The sequence below is a fragment of the Amphiura filiformis genome, unplaced genomic scaffold (genome assembly GCF_039555335.1).
Source record: "Amphiura filiformis unplaced genomic scaffold, Afil_fr2py scaffold_126, whole genome shotgun sequence".
In the NCBI taxonomy this organism is placed as follows: domain Eukaryota; kingdom Metazoa; phylum Echinodermata; class Ophiuroidea; order Amphilepidida; family Amphiuridae; genus Amphiura; species Amphiura filiformis.
This window is the reverse complement of record NW_027305590.1, coordinates 69012-87489: the sequence shown is the minus strand read 5'-3', so window position 1 is coordinate 87489 and position 18478 is coordinate 69012. Positions and strand designations below refer to the sequence as shown.

The following is an 18478-nucleotide window of genomic DNA, read 5'->3' as shown; positions in this document are numbered from 1 at the left end:
ATTTAATTGATTATTTTGATTGATATCAGATCCTCGTTCGATTTCAAAGCATCCGCCTTATATACTCACGTTTAAACGTGATGCTCACATTCTAAAGGTTTATTAAGAAAAGATTAGACTGGAGTTATATTAAACAATTGCTGACTGCCATTATATCAAGGAGTCTGGTATTATTTTAAACTAAAAAATATACGACACGCGACAGTCATTTGCGCTTGAAAAGTCAAGCGCTGATGGACAGACCATGTATGGGGCCCGGCGCGTTATAAACATCTCAAATCTGTAAAATGCGTTGGAAGCAGAATTTATGGCTGCACATTTTGACACCTTATTTTGTAGCGTACATATAAATCAATGTAACCCAAGATTTGAAAGTTGCAGTAAATTGTATTGATTTTGTATTCATAATATTGAAGGAAATCTGTGTTATAATATCTGAGTGTTTTTGTATTGTATGTAAGTGCAACTTTCAAATCTGGACCTCTGTACATTAAATTGACCAGTGTTTTTATTGTTTTCTGGACTATCGTATCAAATGAGGTGTCAAAATGCGCAGAAATAAATTCTGCTTCCAACGCATTTAACAGATTTGTAATACAATAGCTCCTTTTTGGGGGTTAGTCACTTTCTTTGAGATGTTTATTAACCGTACTTCATTTGAGTAACATCTTGACATGGACACATCACGATCTTAATCAAACTTAATCTGAAATTCTAGAAAATATAGTTCCTAAATTTTTAGATGTTTGGACATGATGCAGTCATGTCTACAGTAGAATTCACCACGACCTTTGCAAGACTCCCATTAAAAGCTATTAAACCAAGATAACACTCATTGAAAACAGCTCAACTGATTAAATCAGATCCTCTCTGGGTGAACGATTATAAAGTGTACGCAGGGTAACAATACTGTGTGTTCTTTTCTTTACAAAATGAGACAATAGTCTGCTTATTGTTAACCAGCGTTCTTGAAAATGAGAAGCATAATGGTTTGCAGACTTAACAGGGTTTGGAAATAATTTCTTCATATTTTTTGGTGTTATCTGTCGTTTACATATCCTTCCTAAAACACAAAAGTGCGAATATTTCCAAACACCTAAATTAGCTAAAAATTTAGGACATGTTACAAAACTATATTTTCTAGAATTTCAGAGAATACTTTAAATATTGGCCGGTTATTTTTCACACAGTGACGTTAACTAGGCAATTGCCTATTCTTCTAACATACACTACTTGTAGAGGTCACGCGTCAATTGTGAGAGCTCTGTGTATTGTGTATAGGAAAACGGACAGTAACTGCAGTAACTGCAAATACGACCATTATTGTACCAGAAATGATTATTTTTATCAAAAAAATTATACCTCTTGGAGAATAGAAGAGGTGATTTTGATAATCCCTAACGGGACTAGAAGAGGCTACAGTAAATTTGATACCTTGTCCCGGCCCGAGACTAGTGCTATAGTCTATATATCTACCTCCGTGCACCGGCAATAGCTTTGAAGTTCAGTGTGTTCTGCGTTATCTTAACGTTACTTGGTGCGTGTACATACTTTTACTCGCGCGATTAACGTGCCGTATATGTACACGCAAGAAACCACGCTAAGAAATTTGGGGAACTTTTTAAGTGCAGTTGAGCAGTTTGAATTTTGACCTCTGTATGAACTTTGACCCTCCATATCTCAAAATGCTGACTGCTAACAGTGGTCCAGTAAGCATATATTTAAAATTGGGGGTCTTGAGAAAAAATATCTATCAAAAACAAAACTATGGACAGGAAACCAAAGCAACGTCAAACCCACTGGCAACCCGACCATTATTTGTTCCTCTGATTACATGGATTTTTTTACATAACGACAACGCACATTATCCCCCTTTCTCTTCAACCAATGTCCATAGTCGATGATTCTGGTGTTCTAGTTCAGCATTTGATAGCACAAGGAAACAGTAAGTGCTCAATGTTGTTTGTTTCAATGTTGTAAGCAATCAACTTAGAGATATTCATAACGAGCACACGAAAAAGCAATGACCATAATATGTGTCCTCTTTTTGTCCCATATTCTCGCTTGTTTCCCCATGCAGGCAAAATTTACCAAGAGTCTATAATAAAATGCGCTCCTTTAACGTCCTATCCTGTCGTTGCTTGTTGTGATATACCGTAAAACCTCGTCTACAAGCATATAGAGCGCTTTTGATGAAAGTTACATTAATCCAGGCGCCATTATGGATTTTGAGCAAATAAATTACAGATCCAAGCATATACAAACAAGTATTATTGTAAGCTCAATCTATTGTATTGGCATATTCACGCTTATTTCATATTAATTGAACTTTCATCAAAAACGCTATATATGCTTGTAGACGAGGTTTTACGGTATGTTTCCAGGTTTAGGCAGAGGTTAAGTCAATGCAGGGTCGGATTTTCATTTTGCAGGTTTCTGGGCACAGCAACATGATTGGCCTCATGGGTCTTCGGATCGAAGTATTACACCCCACCCCCACCAAGAATTATCCTCAAAATACGTCATCGGGACAAAATATTTCATCGGGATTAATGCTAAAATGGTTCAAAATGTGTCCTAAAACCGGGACAAAGGAAGATGCGCAACTTTTTTAATTTATTTTATTTTTATTTGTTTCCTCTCAAAGTGTTGACCCCCTAGATCGTACCCATGGGCATAAGCTCATTGTGTCCTGTGACAGCTCTGAGTCACTGTAGTCCCAGCCATAAACCAAGTTAGAAAAGTCAGCATTGTGGTGTTGAAATCGGCTCCTTTTCATATTGCACTATCCTCAGGTATACACTTGTTGTAAAATATAAATGTTTCCAGGTTTTAAAGCACAGGTGAAGTCAAATTCATCCCAGACATAAACCACAAGTTAGAAAAGTCATTTACTGATTTTGGTATTGAAATCGGCTTCTTTTCATATTGCACTCTCCTCACGTATGAACGTGTTGTACAAACCTGTAGCACAAGTTAGGTCATCATCTCAGCCATAAACCACAGATTAGAAAGGTCATCACTGATTTTGGTATTGAAATCGGCTCCTTTTTCATGTTGTACTATTCTCGCATAGCTCGTATATGTTTCCAGGTTGAGAGCAGAGTTCAATGGAATCCCAGCCACAATCCGCAATTGAAGTTAGAAAAGTCATCACTATTTTTGAAATCGGCTCCTTTTTGCATATTACGCTAAAATTACGTAGCTCCAGCTGGGAGCACATTGAATTAATCAACCAATGGATTTTGAGGTTTGTGAAAAATATTAAAATAATTACACGTACAGAGTAAAAAACAAAAAGGTGTTATATCCTTTCAATTATAAATTCCCCATGTGTCCATGCTGTTGGATAGTTTGACGTAGCTCTTCATTGATTTTCTTAAGTTGGGATATCTGTTCGTCTTTCTGTATACAAAATCAAAATCAAAATCATGTTAATGAGCAGGTGTGAAGACCAAAAATAATAAAAATAGATTTGGTGATTTATAGTACACGATGCCAACTCACAGGCCGCCGCAAAGTTTACAGATTTTCGCTGACAACTACAAAATTTGAATTATCCGAAAAAAAGAAAGGAGCAAAACCTCAATTTTCTGTCAACTTCAAGACGAACTTTCCTTTTCTTGTTATCTAATACATACCTCTTTTAAGAGCTGCTTTACACCTGCTCTATCGCTGCTAGACGCTTGATCACGATTAGTTGGATTTCCATTAGCTAGAGGTGCGACTCTATTTGAGTTCGGCGTTCGACTGAGGCTTTCATTGGCAATAGTGTTGATTTGAAGATTGGTATCGTTAGGATCGGCTGTTAATACTCTAATTACCTGAAATAAAACTTTCAACTAGGTTTAGATTATAATGTAATGTCATGCTCTGTGTGTATGGTCAGCATGCAGTGGGCCTAGAATTGATTCATGGGGTACTCTTCATTGTACCTAAATGTTATCTTACCAAATAACCCCGGGGAGTCTACACGGCACTCAGAATCGCATCCGAGAAATGATCGCGTAATGAGTGCTTTTCTTGTAAGTGCATTACAGTGCCTATGCATGTAGGGCGCTCATATAACGCGGTGTGCCTGTATATAGTGTGCTCATGACGCGACACGGTCGTTTGTTTGCATGTAGAACTGTATTCATTTTGTAAGTTTAAGTTGAAAACTGATGGCGCTATTTATCTCAAATCTTGTTTGCATCTTTCCAAGGGGTAGAGACTTATAGAATGGCATTAAAATATCATAGAAATAATAGTATAATATAGCAAGGACTTTTCAAACTATTTTTAAAAAATTAAAACTATATGTAAATAGCGCCCTCAATTTAGACACAAATATACAGTTTATAGAATAAATAATACCACAAAAGGCAGAAAAAGATGGAAAAATTGATAAAGATAACAAATAGATAAAGAAAAGAATATCTAAGTTAAAAATAGCTAAAAGATATATGTGACCACTCGGCACAACTGAGCCCGGATGTCGCCAGTGCCACTATTGAGATATGCTCCATCGAACTTAACAATAAACAATAGGAAACAAAGGATTTATTGACTGTTTTATTGATTTTTCACTACTTAAATGTCAAGCACTATAGACATGATATACATCATTTAAAGCTAATTTCAAGCAGAATATTTTGGTTGAATATCTCAAAAATGATGATTGGCGACTTCAGGGCTCAGTTGTGCCGAGGGGTCACATATGTGTATATCAGTGTGATAGGAGTTGGTATTGTAAAGGTCTAGAATTGAAAATTATGTAATGTTAAAAACATTAATAAATGATCACATCAAACTACAGTGGCCAGGAGATCACATTAAAATGCATCCCATGAATGCCTTCTACATCCCGCTTCCCATGTAGAATCACCCGATTTACCTTTGGAAGAAATATTAAACACGACGTGACTGTAGTACAAAATATAATACAGCTGGAGTTGAGTATATACGATAATGCTGGCATTCCACCAAGAAAATTGGCTAATGGACCCACAATGGCTGTAGGAATAGCCACGTTGTAGATAGCCAAGCCAATATATTTGCTGTCATTTAATTCGGGTACGCTAACTTTTCTGTAAAAGTGAAGAAATGTAAATGAAAAATCTGTACATGTAGTACACAGCATATTATTAAATTAACGTTACTTTTTTTTCATCATCTTCATCTACATCAGTTCAAGGCTCATGGGCGTAGCTAGGTGTAAAGGATACATGACCCGGGCACCATAAGGGAGGGGGAGGTAGACTATGCCATAGTCGATTTTTGATAAATAAAAATATGTTATTAATCATGATGAACGCATTCAGTTGAACTCAAAATTATACTGATATTTATTACATCAAAATACTAGTATAAAATGGTTATGAAAAAGTTTATATAATCATATTTGTGACAGTAAAATTAAAGTATATGTAACATATCATAATGGCATAACTATAATGGTACTTCAATACTGAACAATTCTAATTTTAGAATCTGCCAGGTTATTATCCGAGTTAAAAATCGACTATGGACTTTCACTTTTAAGCAGAACTTTACCCCAGGACTTCGTTCTCTAAAACACACTGTCAATCATACTTGTTTATGAATCAAATCTAACCACAAGACTAAGCATGGTGGTACAATACGCGCTAGATGCGTACGTTCATCCACCAACTTTCGCGCCAGCACAAAAGAGCCGTATTCCATAGATAGTTGTGTACCATGTATAGTTAATGGTAATGGTACGTGTCGGGAGGATTTAAACAATAACGAGATCTGGGCGACCAATCACAAGCCAGATTCATTTAAAGATGCATTACATCATGACCAATTTTAGTTGGGCCAGAAATTGGCCTAACTCTCCATAGAGTCCCGTGTTAAAAATGTTAACCGCAAGTCAGAGTCAGTAGTCCACTTGGGAAGCTAACAAACAGAGGGAGTGCGGTGACTAAAAAGATCAGATGTGAAAATCTATCAATTGTGCACAAATAATTGAATCAGAGTTTTAAGCTTAACTGTAATAGCCAGAGTAGGCACAATTGGCAAGTGGACTACGGAGAAGTCTAGAGGGGGATGGGGCTGAATCGGCTCATATGTATGCTTAAATCGATCGATGCAGTGCCTCCCGCAAACGGTGAAAGTCAAAATTATCGCGCGCATTGCAACCAAAATAATCATTACGAGACCGTTCAGATTGTTTAAGGCCAAAAATTACCTTGATTATTAACAAATTAGTAACATTTTTGTGCAAATTTGCAAACTCTTCGCGCGCAATTAAAGTTAATAGAGAGATTGCGAAATTTACGTGAAACGTGATACGGGAACGCCAACGGCAAGCTACATTAGTCGAAAATCGGTTAGTATGCCCTCCAGAGGGTGAAATCCATTGTGAATTGGTCAATCGTGGAATTACCGTAAGGCGATTACGTTGCGGTTGGTAGCAAAAAATGACGTTCCAAAATGACAAAAAAAACCGCATTATAAATGCAGAAAATTGTTATGTTTGTCGTGTTATGAAGCAAATCAAAGTATCCAAATAGAACAAGTAGAGTCCGATATGTAATATAATCCAATTTGACCTAGTATAGACAAGAAGAAGTGACTAAATTTAGATTTTTTTTGGCGCGAATGCGAACGGGAAGATTGCCTATTCATTTGTGTGTGGAAAATGCCGTCCAAAAATCAGCTTGCGAAGAGGCGTTTTAGGCAAGATCGTGACGTCTTACGACATAATGCGGCAGAATTGACGGGTGACAGCAGTTCGTGCAACGTCATTTTTCGCCATTGCTATTTCGTTGCATTAAACAACTGTCAAAGTGTTTTGCTTATGGATACTATTCAGCAAACACCAAAATGATAATGCATTATGTTTTTGGTTTTAGTTTAAACAGTTTGATAACATATCAATATCGGTTTAAACACTCTTAATTTTTTACACCGTGATGTGGGGTACCTCGAATGGGGTAAAACGTTGTGCAAGTTTTGACCCCAAGTTGGGTTAAATATACAAAATCGTGACACACAACACAACGGTAATATTTTACAAATGGATGTCGAGTAAAAAAATCCCGATCTACCCCGCGCGGTGTAAATGTGAATTGTTGACCGCGGGATATGCCCCAAGTGGGGTAAAAAGTTGCCATTATCGTTCTGCGACTCACGTGCGAAAGATGGATACGACATAGTCTGACATGGAGGTTGGAAAATTTCTCGAAAGTTGCGGATTAAGTCATTTGCTGAAGATTTTTAAAGGTATGTATTATTATGATTATCAATGACAAGGAAATCCAAGAGTGTTGCTTTTTGCCTTGTAAAAGTACGTAATTTTTCGCCATTTTCTGCTATTCCTTTTCTCCGATCGGCACCAGATAAATCGGCCTTCCTTTTACGCGCTATTGGCCAATCAATATTCGTAGGGAATTTGATTGACAGTGACATCAGACACGATTTAGTCTTTTTATCTTAGTCTTTAATTATAATTGGATAATATCAAGACATTCTGTGGACATGTTATGATTTATTGCCCGAATTATTGACCTTTGGCTGGCTGGATAATTATAGACAAAACATTTTTCTGTACTTTAGGGACCGATCGTTATTTACGGCAGGGGGGGGGGGGGAATGGGTGTTTTGGCAAAAAATTTTCGCGTTCCCCCCTCGCGTCCGCTCAAAATTTTCGCGTTCCCCCTTGTTTTCCCAATTTTCTCGATTTAAAATTTAACAATCCCCCTCCTGGTTCAACTAAAAATTTCAGGTTCCCCCCTCAAGACCACAGAAAAATTTCGTGTTCCCCTAAATTTACCCATTCCCCCCCTGCCATAAATAACGATCGCTCCCTTACGTGTTCCGTATCACATTCTATGCACTCACCTAGTTTCCCAGGCTAATTTAGCGCCATATACGAGCTGCAATCCTTTCCATACAAATATAATTGTAACCCATAAATACTTATTGTACGTCGTTTGACATTCATATACCGTACGAGATGTAATTGTGTCTTCTTCAACATTAACCTGTAAATAAGTGAATGCTTGTAGTCATCCATTAGTTGAAAACAGAATTTTGATCAATTCGTTAAGGGGGTACTACACCCCTTGCCAATTTTGTGCCCATTTGTGCATTTTTCTCAAAAATGCTAGGGCATTCGTGACAAGTAAGATGTGTATATTATAGGGGCAAGGACTACAACGTCTGCAATGAAAATTCAGCAACTCTAGGCAAGTAGTTATTGATTTATTGATCAAATATTGGTTTTCCCTCATTTTTGACTGTAAGTCCACAACTGTTGTCTGTGTTGAAATAAAATTTCCAGTGCAGTAGTTGTAGTCCTTGCCCCTATAATATACATATCTTACTTGTCACCAATGCGCTATAATTTTTGAGAAAAATGCAAAAATAGGCCCCAAATTGGGCAGGGGTGTAGTACCCCCTTAATATCTCAAGAAGTAAACATTATAGTGAAAGCCATTATAGGTAGTTATTGTATCATTATAATAGGTCTAACACCGCTTTAAACATTTGTTGTGGTGTCCCAAGTTCATAGTTATTTAGGCTCACGCTTACAGATCGCCTAGAATTGCATATTTAGGTTTCAACGATTGCTGCAAGCAGGTGATATGTTTCTGAAACGTGTTTCCGCTTGGAATGTAGATACCCATAGTAGATACTGTCCGTGATCTTAATTTGTAAGCTCTTTTATCTGACAGTTTGCAACGTCTAAGAGTCGCCTGCGTAAATCCCGATATTTTAAGCAGTATCGGTTTCTCAACTACTGCCCGATATAGAGACCAAATAAAAACAGTGAGGTTTCGTCCTCACGAGTATCCTCACTGAAAACATCGAATAGCCTGCCCTCTATTATAGTTCGTTGTCTGGTACGTCCATAATGATTGCTGTATTTTGGTAATCATCTACGTCCATAATGGTTGCTGTATTTTGAAATTTTTGCCAATACTTGATATGTTCTTGCTAAGAAGAACATTGTGCACTTATCCCAAACGTCTCATGCATGTTGAAATATCTTTCGGAACATAACAGTGAAAGGTCTGTTTGGACTGAATTTGTTTACTACATTACATCATGATGTATAAAACACAGGCTGCCTAAGACGCACTAGATCAATCTGTTTGTTTAATGCATTAAAATTACTTTTCTCAATGACTACATGATGTATTCGTGTCCGCATTGAAGATGAGTGTGTTAACAGTGTCTTGTTAATTGTTTTACGTTTATTAGTAATTGTAAGTAACTACCACAGCTTACCACATCATGTAACTGCACTGCTCTTCTTTGTAATGGATCTAATGTCGTCCAAAACGTTAGTATTACTGTGTCAAACGCAACTAAGGCTCCCAGAATGACAAAGAGATGCGAATTGAATATCTAAAAACAAATGACAACCGATATTTTAGTAAAAAAATATTCTAGAAAAGCACAACTTTATTGTTTTTTATCTTCAGAATATCTTCTTGTGAATGCACTTATTGTAGTGCAACCACGTGTGACCGTCCACCACAAACCAGCCTTTAAGTCGGCAAATTGTATTCTGAGTTACAGTGTAAAATGTGCATGAAGGTCGTACCTGAAGTTGGTGCTACATGTATCTCATTTTGCTAGTGCCAGTCAAACACCTTTTAAACACCCAATTATTCTATTGTTGAAGAGAATAATATGCTTCTTTCTATGTATATAGAATTCTTAAATAGCTCTAGTCTTTGTTTGCTTTGGCTAAATCCATCCTGTTCAAGTGGTGGGTTACAAAGCATTGTATTTTGTCTAGGTATGTATAACCAACAATTATCAATGAGAGGACATTCCTGAACCTCGTTGACTTCGGGATGATTTGAAATTATGACTGATATTTATTACCAGCAATGTGGAAAAGAGACACATGTAGAACCGAAATAAGGTACCATTTTATTGAAGGAGCAAAGTTCAACAAACCATAACCCCACTCCTGGATATCGTTTGAAGTCAAATGATAATATTTTAAAGCTTATGATATATATTTTATAAACACGAAATAAAACAAAATTGATCGGGGTCGACTTTAAATAAAGCTGGTTTGTGGTGGACGATCACAATCTAGAACAAGCGGCAAGCTTCAATCGTTAACATACCAACAGCTCCGCCAATAAGGCTATCGTACCACCACTTTTGTATGATTATAGGTCAATTTTGAAGATGTTTAAATTGAGTTTGCAACTTATTTGCTCTATTTTTAGACACTTTAAGATTTGATTATAAAGTATAATTTCGTCTCCATTTGCAAGAAACCTAAACAACCCACCATCAACTCCCGTGCATCAACTACGTGAATGAAGTACTAATTAAAACAGACAGAAAATTATACAAATTGGGCTGATGGGTTAAATCACACCGCAGGAAACCAAAAATGGCAATTCTAAAATGTAAAATGTACCTTAATTTCGGTCATGTTTCTTTACCTATGTGCCCTTCAACGTTATTATAATTATTATAGTCTACTTAACTTACCCGCATTCTCTTTGTTTTGTTTTGAAATATTAAATGTACTCTCCATGTCTTAAGAAACAGTCCACCAAAAGCCAATGTAAACCCTATGCACAATATCCACGTCTTGATCTACGAAGGAAAATCATTATGACTATGAGTGTGGTAAGTCTGTGTCATGTAGGGGAAAAATGAAAATGTGACATTCTGTGATTCTAGCATCCTCTTTTTAGGGTATGGTTCAACAGATATCTACGAACAAAGCTTATTACCAAAATTTCATTTGATTCGGACCTTGAATTTGCGAGTTACGCATAACTGCATGTATTTACCAACAATGCCCCTTAAAGCCATATTATAACATTTCTGTAAAAAATAGATTAGTATTTATTTTTGCATAAAATGTTAGCTTTTACTGTCAGATATGTCCCCTTTTAATTTTGAGCCGAACAAGTAAAGTGAGGTAAAGCATAGAACATTGGAATTTACTACTTAACTAGCGCTCATGCATGTTACTCCCGTGGAGCACGATCGACTAATATTTCCATCGTAATAATAAAACGCCGGTTCCACCGTTTTATTCAAAATCTCGGATTTTGACAAAACTACAGCACCTAAAGTCTTGATTTTTGCAGAGTATCTTTATTGACTAAAGTACATTACAATCGTGTAAAAACAAGAATTTAAAAAACCATTTGACTGCGGGTGTTCTCCTCAGCAAATGTTATAATAATGGCTTTAAACCAAAGTTTTGTAATTTCTGGCTATCGGCAGCCATGAATACAAATTGAATGATGTCTTTGTCAAACGACCGAGTCTGCAAGAAGGTTACTCACACAAACATTATGTGGTCCTTGGTTTCAGTGGTATATATCAAAATCTCAACGTTTTTGGAGTAGCCTAAGTGGGGGATGATGATCACGACCCTTTTATAAAGGTCGTTGTCACAGGAACTTTAACCATTGGATTAACGAACTTGTGTAGTACATTTTTAAACATCCAATGTAAATACAGGTAATATGAGACCCCGGGTATGAGACATGCTACCACGAAATGAGCGTAAAGTCGCAAGTTGGTAGTTTCGAGACGCCCTGGATACTGCGTTGGTGTTCTTTGTTTCACATACACCTGTTCAAGCCAGTAGCATATCTGTATGTCTTTAGTGAATGGGGCGCAAAGGGCCATTCACGAAGGACATACTAAGCTTGAACAGGTGCGCGGCAAACAAAGATCATCAACTCAGTCAGGAATGTCTCAAAACTACCAAATTGCGACTTTAAGCTCATTTCGTGGTAGCAGGTCACATATGCACAGTCTGACATTTACAGATTAAATCAACGTTTGTTATTTAAAGTCTGTATCAGTGATCTCAGAGAAAGTGGTAAAAATTTTTATTAACATAAATTTGTAAAAGTGGAGGATACGTCAATGTAATTGCCATTGGTTTTTTTTCTTTGTTTTTTTCTTGTTTTGTTTTTTGTTTTTTTCATATCAAATAATTGTCAAAACAAAATAAAACGAATATGTTGATGATTATGAAGCGCCTTTAATTTCGGTGTCCTTTGTTAGTATAGACAAACTCCCCAGAACACTGACCAAAATTGGATAATTTACACGTATTGTAGCCTACTATGTTCGGTATTATGTTAGCACATGCATTCGCTTACAAAAATGACAGAATCATATTTTTGATGATTTGTTTTCAATTTTCTGATTCACCTAATCGCAGATAGTGCAGTTAAGAAAGTGTCCATTTCTGTAAAATAAAAAAATAATCCCAAAGAGGAGCAATTGAATGCCGCTCTAAACACTGAAATGTCACCTATCTAATTACGCAATTCTTAGCGCCATGAGAATTGGAAACGAGAAATCTTCTAAAATCGATGGAATGAAAAATAGGCTATTACAGCTGAAATACACACACCCTATGGAAGATATGGCCATAATTTCTCACCCATGGGTGTGATTTGAAATGGAGTCACCGATTTAGGTAGGCCCAAACCCGTTAGTTTTGAAAATCATACTCTATGGGAGATTAAGGTCATATCTTCGATACGGGGTGTATGGATTTCAACTGGAAAGGCGCAACATCCACGAGAAACTTAATTAACGGATATTGGGTGAGATTGGTATGGAGTATTGGCAATGCTGATCATTCAACGTTACGAGACGATATCGGCTATTCGTTGAACTCAGTTGACCTTTCAAATGGTCAGTGAGTGGTATTACATTCAAATATACACACCTTAAAACGCCCTTGGAGAATTGATTAAATATCGGTTGATTAGAATTTGATTAGTGTCAAATGTCAGCCATAAAACCAGTAAGCTTGGGCTATTTCATAAAACGGAATGTATAAACCACTCTTGTGACCCATAGGTGCCTCCATTATGGCCGTACCAAGACCACTAAGTGATCAGGTGATGAACCACGCAAACATATAATTTAAATAGCTAAATTATTACTCACAAGGTTCTCATTGGCGCCATGCTATGCTATGCTTAGTTCTACTGTACATTAGGAAGATATTTATAATACTTCTCTGTTTCATCACTAAATAGATTCATCAGGTTTGTTGGTAAACATTATAAATGATGGTTGTTGATCCTTACTTCCGGTTGGACGAATCCCGGCCGACGAGGGTGTTTTATCAGCCAGGAGAGGATCATGCACGTGACTAAGGAAGTGGGCCCCCTCGTCTCTGTTCATGACGTTCGGGCCTCTTCTCCTGATCCAAATGGATTCTTTGATTCTTCTTGTATTTGCATCGCACTCTTTGCACAAGATCTTAGCATTGTCCCAATTGATGACATGGTTTTGCTGGACCGCATGGTCCGCAATGGCGGACTTAGACTGTTCACTCGCTGATTGCTTGCGATATTGTCGGGTATAGTTGGTTTTGGTCTTTGACACCCTAGCCTTTTCTTTTTGGTGCTCATTCAGTCTAGTTTCAAATTTGCGGCCCGTCTCCCCCACGTAGGAGTGTTTACAGTTAGTGCATGGGATCTCGTATACGCAATCGGTGGTACTGAGTGGGTCAACTTTGTCTTTAGGATGCACTAGCATTTTACGGAGAGTGGTGTTCGGTTTCATGGCTGTCGCTATACCATGCTTTCTGAAGATTCGATTGGCTTCCTTAGTCACGTGTATGATCCTCTCCTGGCTGATAAAACACCCTCGTCGGCCGGGATTCGTCCAACCGGAAGTAAGGATCAACAACCATCATTCTGATGATGCCTACCGACCATGATAGGCGAAACCGTCAATCGTGAGTTACATTTTGGTTTTGTTCAAATGAAATCATTTATAATTCTCTGTTTCATATTTCGTGCAATGGACGAGGACCAATGCTCTATACCTTTTATAAACATGGTGATGATTTAGAATATAATATTAGGTATCGTACCATGCATAATCCTGGAAGTGCTCGCACTTCAGAGCCATTTAGACCTGACGGGATTACGGATAGATGGCATATGAAGCAACCCACTCCAATCACATTATTCATTGCTGGGCAGGAAAGCTTTATCAATCTGTACAAGAAATTAATAAATTTATAGAAATAAAAATATATTTTATATGATCATGATCATCTTGTAACAGTCGGTAAACTGCTGAATTCATATATATTATCCGACGATTCGTCGTGATTTTACATAATGCATAATTCGTGGTGATTTTACGTAGTGCCGAATAACGATTCATTATAAACCATCCCTATATGACCAGTAAGCAATTCGCCTTAACGTCGTTCTCTGTAGTCATATAATACAAAGGGGTGTGGTTTATAATTTAATTAGGAGATCACGACTATAATGATTCGCCTGATTCGAACTCAGACCGCAACGGTAAGAGGCGGTGTCACATTACACCTGGAAATAAATAAATAAATAAATAAATAAATAAATAAATAAATAAATAAATAAATAAATAAATAAATAAATAAATAAATAAATAAATAAATAAATTAATTAATTAATTAATATTAATTAATTAATTGTAGTAAGTAAATAAATAAATAAACAAACAAACAAACAAACAAATTAATTAATTAGATAATAAATAAATTAATTAATTAATTAATTAATTAATTAATTAATTAATTAATTAATTAATTAATTAATTAAAATCATACCTTTTCCGTCTGTGCATTAAATTGAAACCCAGAAACACAACTGTCAGTATCATTCCAATAATAGCGAGTGAAATAAACGTGGAGAAGACGCCATCTCCAATGCCAACATGTTGATGTAATAGTAACGGGCCATCACGAGGAATGGTACCACCTTGTAAGAATACAGAATAAAGTGAGCGACGAGCGATGAGCGACTTGTTTCTAGCCAATGAGGTAGAGAGCCTTTTGTTGCATTGGGGAAAGTGCGCTACCTCATTGATCAAAAGCCAATCGTTCGTCGCTTGGTTAGTTGCGCACTTACGATCAACGAGGTCTTCTATGAAAACTGAAAAAGGGTGAGTGTCGCTGAACATACCGGTATTGCAAGATATTTTATGTTCTACTCAGCACTCTATAGATTACGGTAGTATCTTGGATAAATAACGTTTTATAATTCTTTGTCAATTATAAGGAGGTTCTTCGCTTTATTTTTGAGCGACTGATTCTAAACTAAACATGCAACTTGCCTCCAAAATTAATCTCAAATTTCCAATCGTAGTTAATGAAAACGCAAATAACGCTTGACTTGACGTGTCTGTATTTATAAGGCCAGTCAGAAGCGTCGTAGCTATAATTGTACAAACTAAATTATTTCCGTGAGGTTATTTCAAAACCGGCGGCAGCTAAATATTAAAAGGTGACCCCTTTTATCTGACATTATAGCCTTTCTGACACACCTTAGTTTAAAAAGTAAATATCAGTTCAAGTATCATACATATTTAAGCCATATAAGTTACTAAGTTGTCAAGCTAAGTTACTAAGCTCTCTTCTACTTCTTCCTGGCGACGAATAAATTTCTTATTTTCGTATAGGCAGGATGTTCGAATTTACCTTTGAATTGAAACTTGGTAGAATTATTCCAGACTAGTTGCCCTGATGGGTAATATATTGCCACATCCACTTCGTCATCTTCTGTGAGGTATTAAAGTACTATTTTATTAATAAATGTATGATAATAATAATTCAAACTTAAAGTGTATTTCTTAATTGTTTAACAATACTTGATGAAGCAATAACTTATCATCATCGTAGTTCTTGTCATCGTTTCCATCGTCGTCGTCGACATAATAATTATAATAATAATATTAATCAACAATATCATCTCATAATCGATCATCATCATCATCACAGTTTTTAAAGTAAAGTTGAACAATGATGGCGCTATTTATCTTGTTTGCATCCTTACAAAGGGTAGGCACTTGTATTAGATTAGAACATCAGAAAAAGACTAACAAATGGCAAGGAAATTTTCAAAAAACTTTTTATCATGAAATGTAAGGAATAAGTCATATTATTTGGCTAATTTAAATTTAAAATATATGTAAATAGCGCCCCCAATTTGCACACAAATGTACAGTTTATAGAATAAAAATTATATACTATAAAAAAGCAGAAAAAGATGAATAATTTGATATATGTGACCGTACACCACGAATGAGCCGTAAATGTCCTCAATTGTATTCTGAGTTACAGTGTAAAATGGGCATGAAGGTCGTATTCATAGGTACCTCAATTTGGTGCTACGTGTACCTCATTTAATGAGATACACGTAGCACCAAATTGAAATACCTATGAATATGACCTTCATGCCCATTTTACACTGTAACTCAGAATACAATTGAGGACATTTACGGCTCATTCGTGGTGTACGGTCACATATAGGAACGAAAATCTGTGTTAAAAAAGTGAAAAAATATTATGTGTACATTAGTGTGATAACTGTTGGTATTGTTCGGGTCTACAATTGAATATAATTTTTGTTAGAAAATTGAATAAAATGATCACATCATCATCACTATTATTATCATAATCATCATCATCATCATCACCTTCACCATCACCATCACCATCACCATCATCATCACCATCACCATCATCATCATCCAGCATCACCATCACCATCACCATCATCATCATCATCATCATCATCATCATCATCATTCTTTTTCATTAGTCACTATAGGGCTGTTATTTTCTTCGGAAGGGGAATCCTAAATTTACGAAAAGTCAGCGTCAATAAAATTGCGACCCCACCTATTTCGGCCACAAAATTCTATGACTCCCCGCCCACCGCCACCACCACCACCGATACACCTTACCCCCTAAACAGGCTAAAATTGTTTTGAAATCAGTCTTTTTAAATAAAATAAACACACTATGACTCCCTACATTTTGGTCACCAAAGAGTTTTTGACACCCCTTATTTTTCTTTCCAAAAATGTATGACACTCCCCCCCCCCCCTCGTATATTTGGGACACCCCTTCCAAAGAAAATGATAGCCCCTTAGGCTTATTATTATTATGTTCTTATTGTTGTTGTTGTTGTTGTTGTTGACAATGGATTTACCACTTGGAATCAACTGTTCAAACTTGGCTATTCCCAGACGATTGCCTCTTGAGTCAAAAGAAACTGGGCCCTGTGATGTAAAAACACAACAACAACAAAAAAAAAGTATAGTTTGATCAGCTCGTAATTGGCAAGTTATGTTTGTATTTGTAGCATCTTAGAACAACAAGAATTGTAATACATTCTTTATATAATAAAATATAATTTGTGTCATAGGTCGTCTCCATTTGGCAATCGTTGATAGAGTAGATAATTCTGACTAGTATTATTTTACATAATATTTCCTTAGCTGTATGATTTAGTTAATGTGTGATCTTCAGTAAGACCAATCTTTCAATTTCAACTTTCATGATGCAAAGATTAGATATTCGGCGGTCTAAAAAGACCACAAAGTCCAGCCGTGACCTTGAAATGACCTCGGACAAAATTGTATCTTCGTGAAGAATATTTGCACAAAGTTTTACTCCACCATATCAAAATTTGAGGGTTCTACTATTTCGGTATAAATATGGAACAACTGAACCAAAACTCTGCATGTTTATACTCATTTTAATGAATTTTTCATGCTGATTCCAAATACGGTCATGCAAATTTATAAATGTTCTTGTGTATATTTCTACCGCCACATTATATCACTTTATATTTTGTAATGTTTACTCACGGTTATTCCTTCGAATTGCAATGTTGAAAGCTTATCAAATATTCTTTGACGAAGTCCCAATTTATTTTCATAATCAAACTCGGTTATATTTGGTAAAGAACTATTTTGTTTTACGTCCATGTCGACTTGATGTAAAGCAAGTGCTACGGCCCACAATGCATCGTATCCAAACGGTGCAAAATCCTCCGCCTCAATGGGCTTGTGATTGGTGAATTCGGCAAACACATTCCTGTATTCATTGGACGTCTAATAAGAAAATGGAAAATTTTACTCGGCTAATTGTTTTATGACAAATAATATTATTATGATGAACGATAAATTTATCCGAAATATTCATTCATATACCACTTACAGAATCTATGTTCAATATTGCGAGTGTGGAATACTGGGCACACTTTTACATAGGACTATTTTAAATGCGGAAGCGTACTGAGCTGATCATCCAGCCCCCTGGCTCGGAATACTGGGATACAAGTTAGTTAAAGTTGTGATGTGCATATCCTGCTGCCCGGTTTAAGGCCACAATTTTCCTAATTTTGGCCAATGTTAGCACTAAAATTGTAAATGTTTGCGTGCTTTAATCTAAAATCATCCACTGGCCAGTGGACGATTTGCAATTTTGCCCCTCCCCCATCCCCCTTGGCTCGTTGGCCCCGGTACGCCCCTGTTTCAAAGGTCAAATGCTTCAAATGCGTTTGTTCCTTCCCAGCGACGATATGCCATGTATCATACTGGTCAATAAACCAAAATGGCGTTGGAAGTTTGCAATGCATTGTGGGACAGTTTTTGCAGTTTTGGCACACTTTGACCTCTGACCTATTGGGAAAATTCTGAAAATTGGTTTTTG

At 36.5% G+C, this 18478-nt stretch overlaps 1 protein-coding gene across 1 annotated transcript in view; it reads right to left on the bottom strand.

Moving 5' to 3' along the window:
- Positions 1–4792: 4792 nt before the first annotated feature.
- The window catches only part of LOC140145069 (gamma-aminobutyric acid type B receptor subunit 1-like), a gene marked incomplete at its 5' end in the record, with an annotated part of 50765 nt that continues 37079 nt past the window's right edge, over positions 4793–18478 (bottom strand). The window contains 9 exons of the mRNA XM_072166855.1: positions 4793–5069; positions 7849–7991; positions 9241–9360; positions 10474–10581; positions 13856–13982; positions 14585–14735; positions 15455–15535; positions 16971–17040; positions 17632–17877. Of these exons, the coding sequence (XP_072022956.1) occupies positions 4793–5069; positions 7849–7991; positions 9241–9360; positions 10474–10581; positions 13856–13982; positions 14585–14735; positions 15455–15535; positions 16971–17040; positions 17632–17877 (1323 nt within the window). The remainder of the gene's footprint in view (positions 5070–7848; positions 7992–9240; positions 9361–10473; positions 10582–13855; positions 13983–14584; positions 14736–15454; positions 15536–16970; positions 17041–17631; positions 17878–18478) is intronic.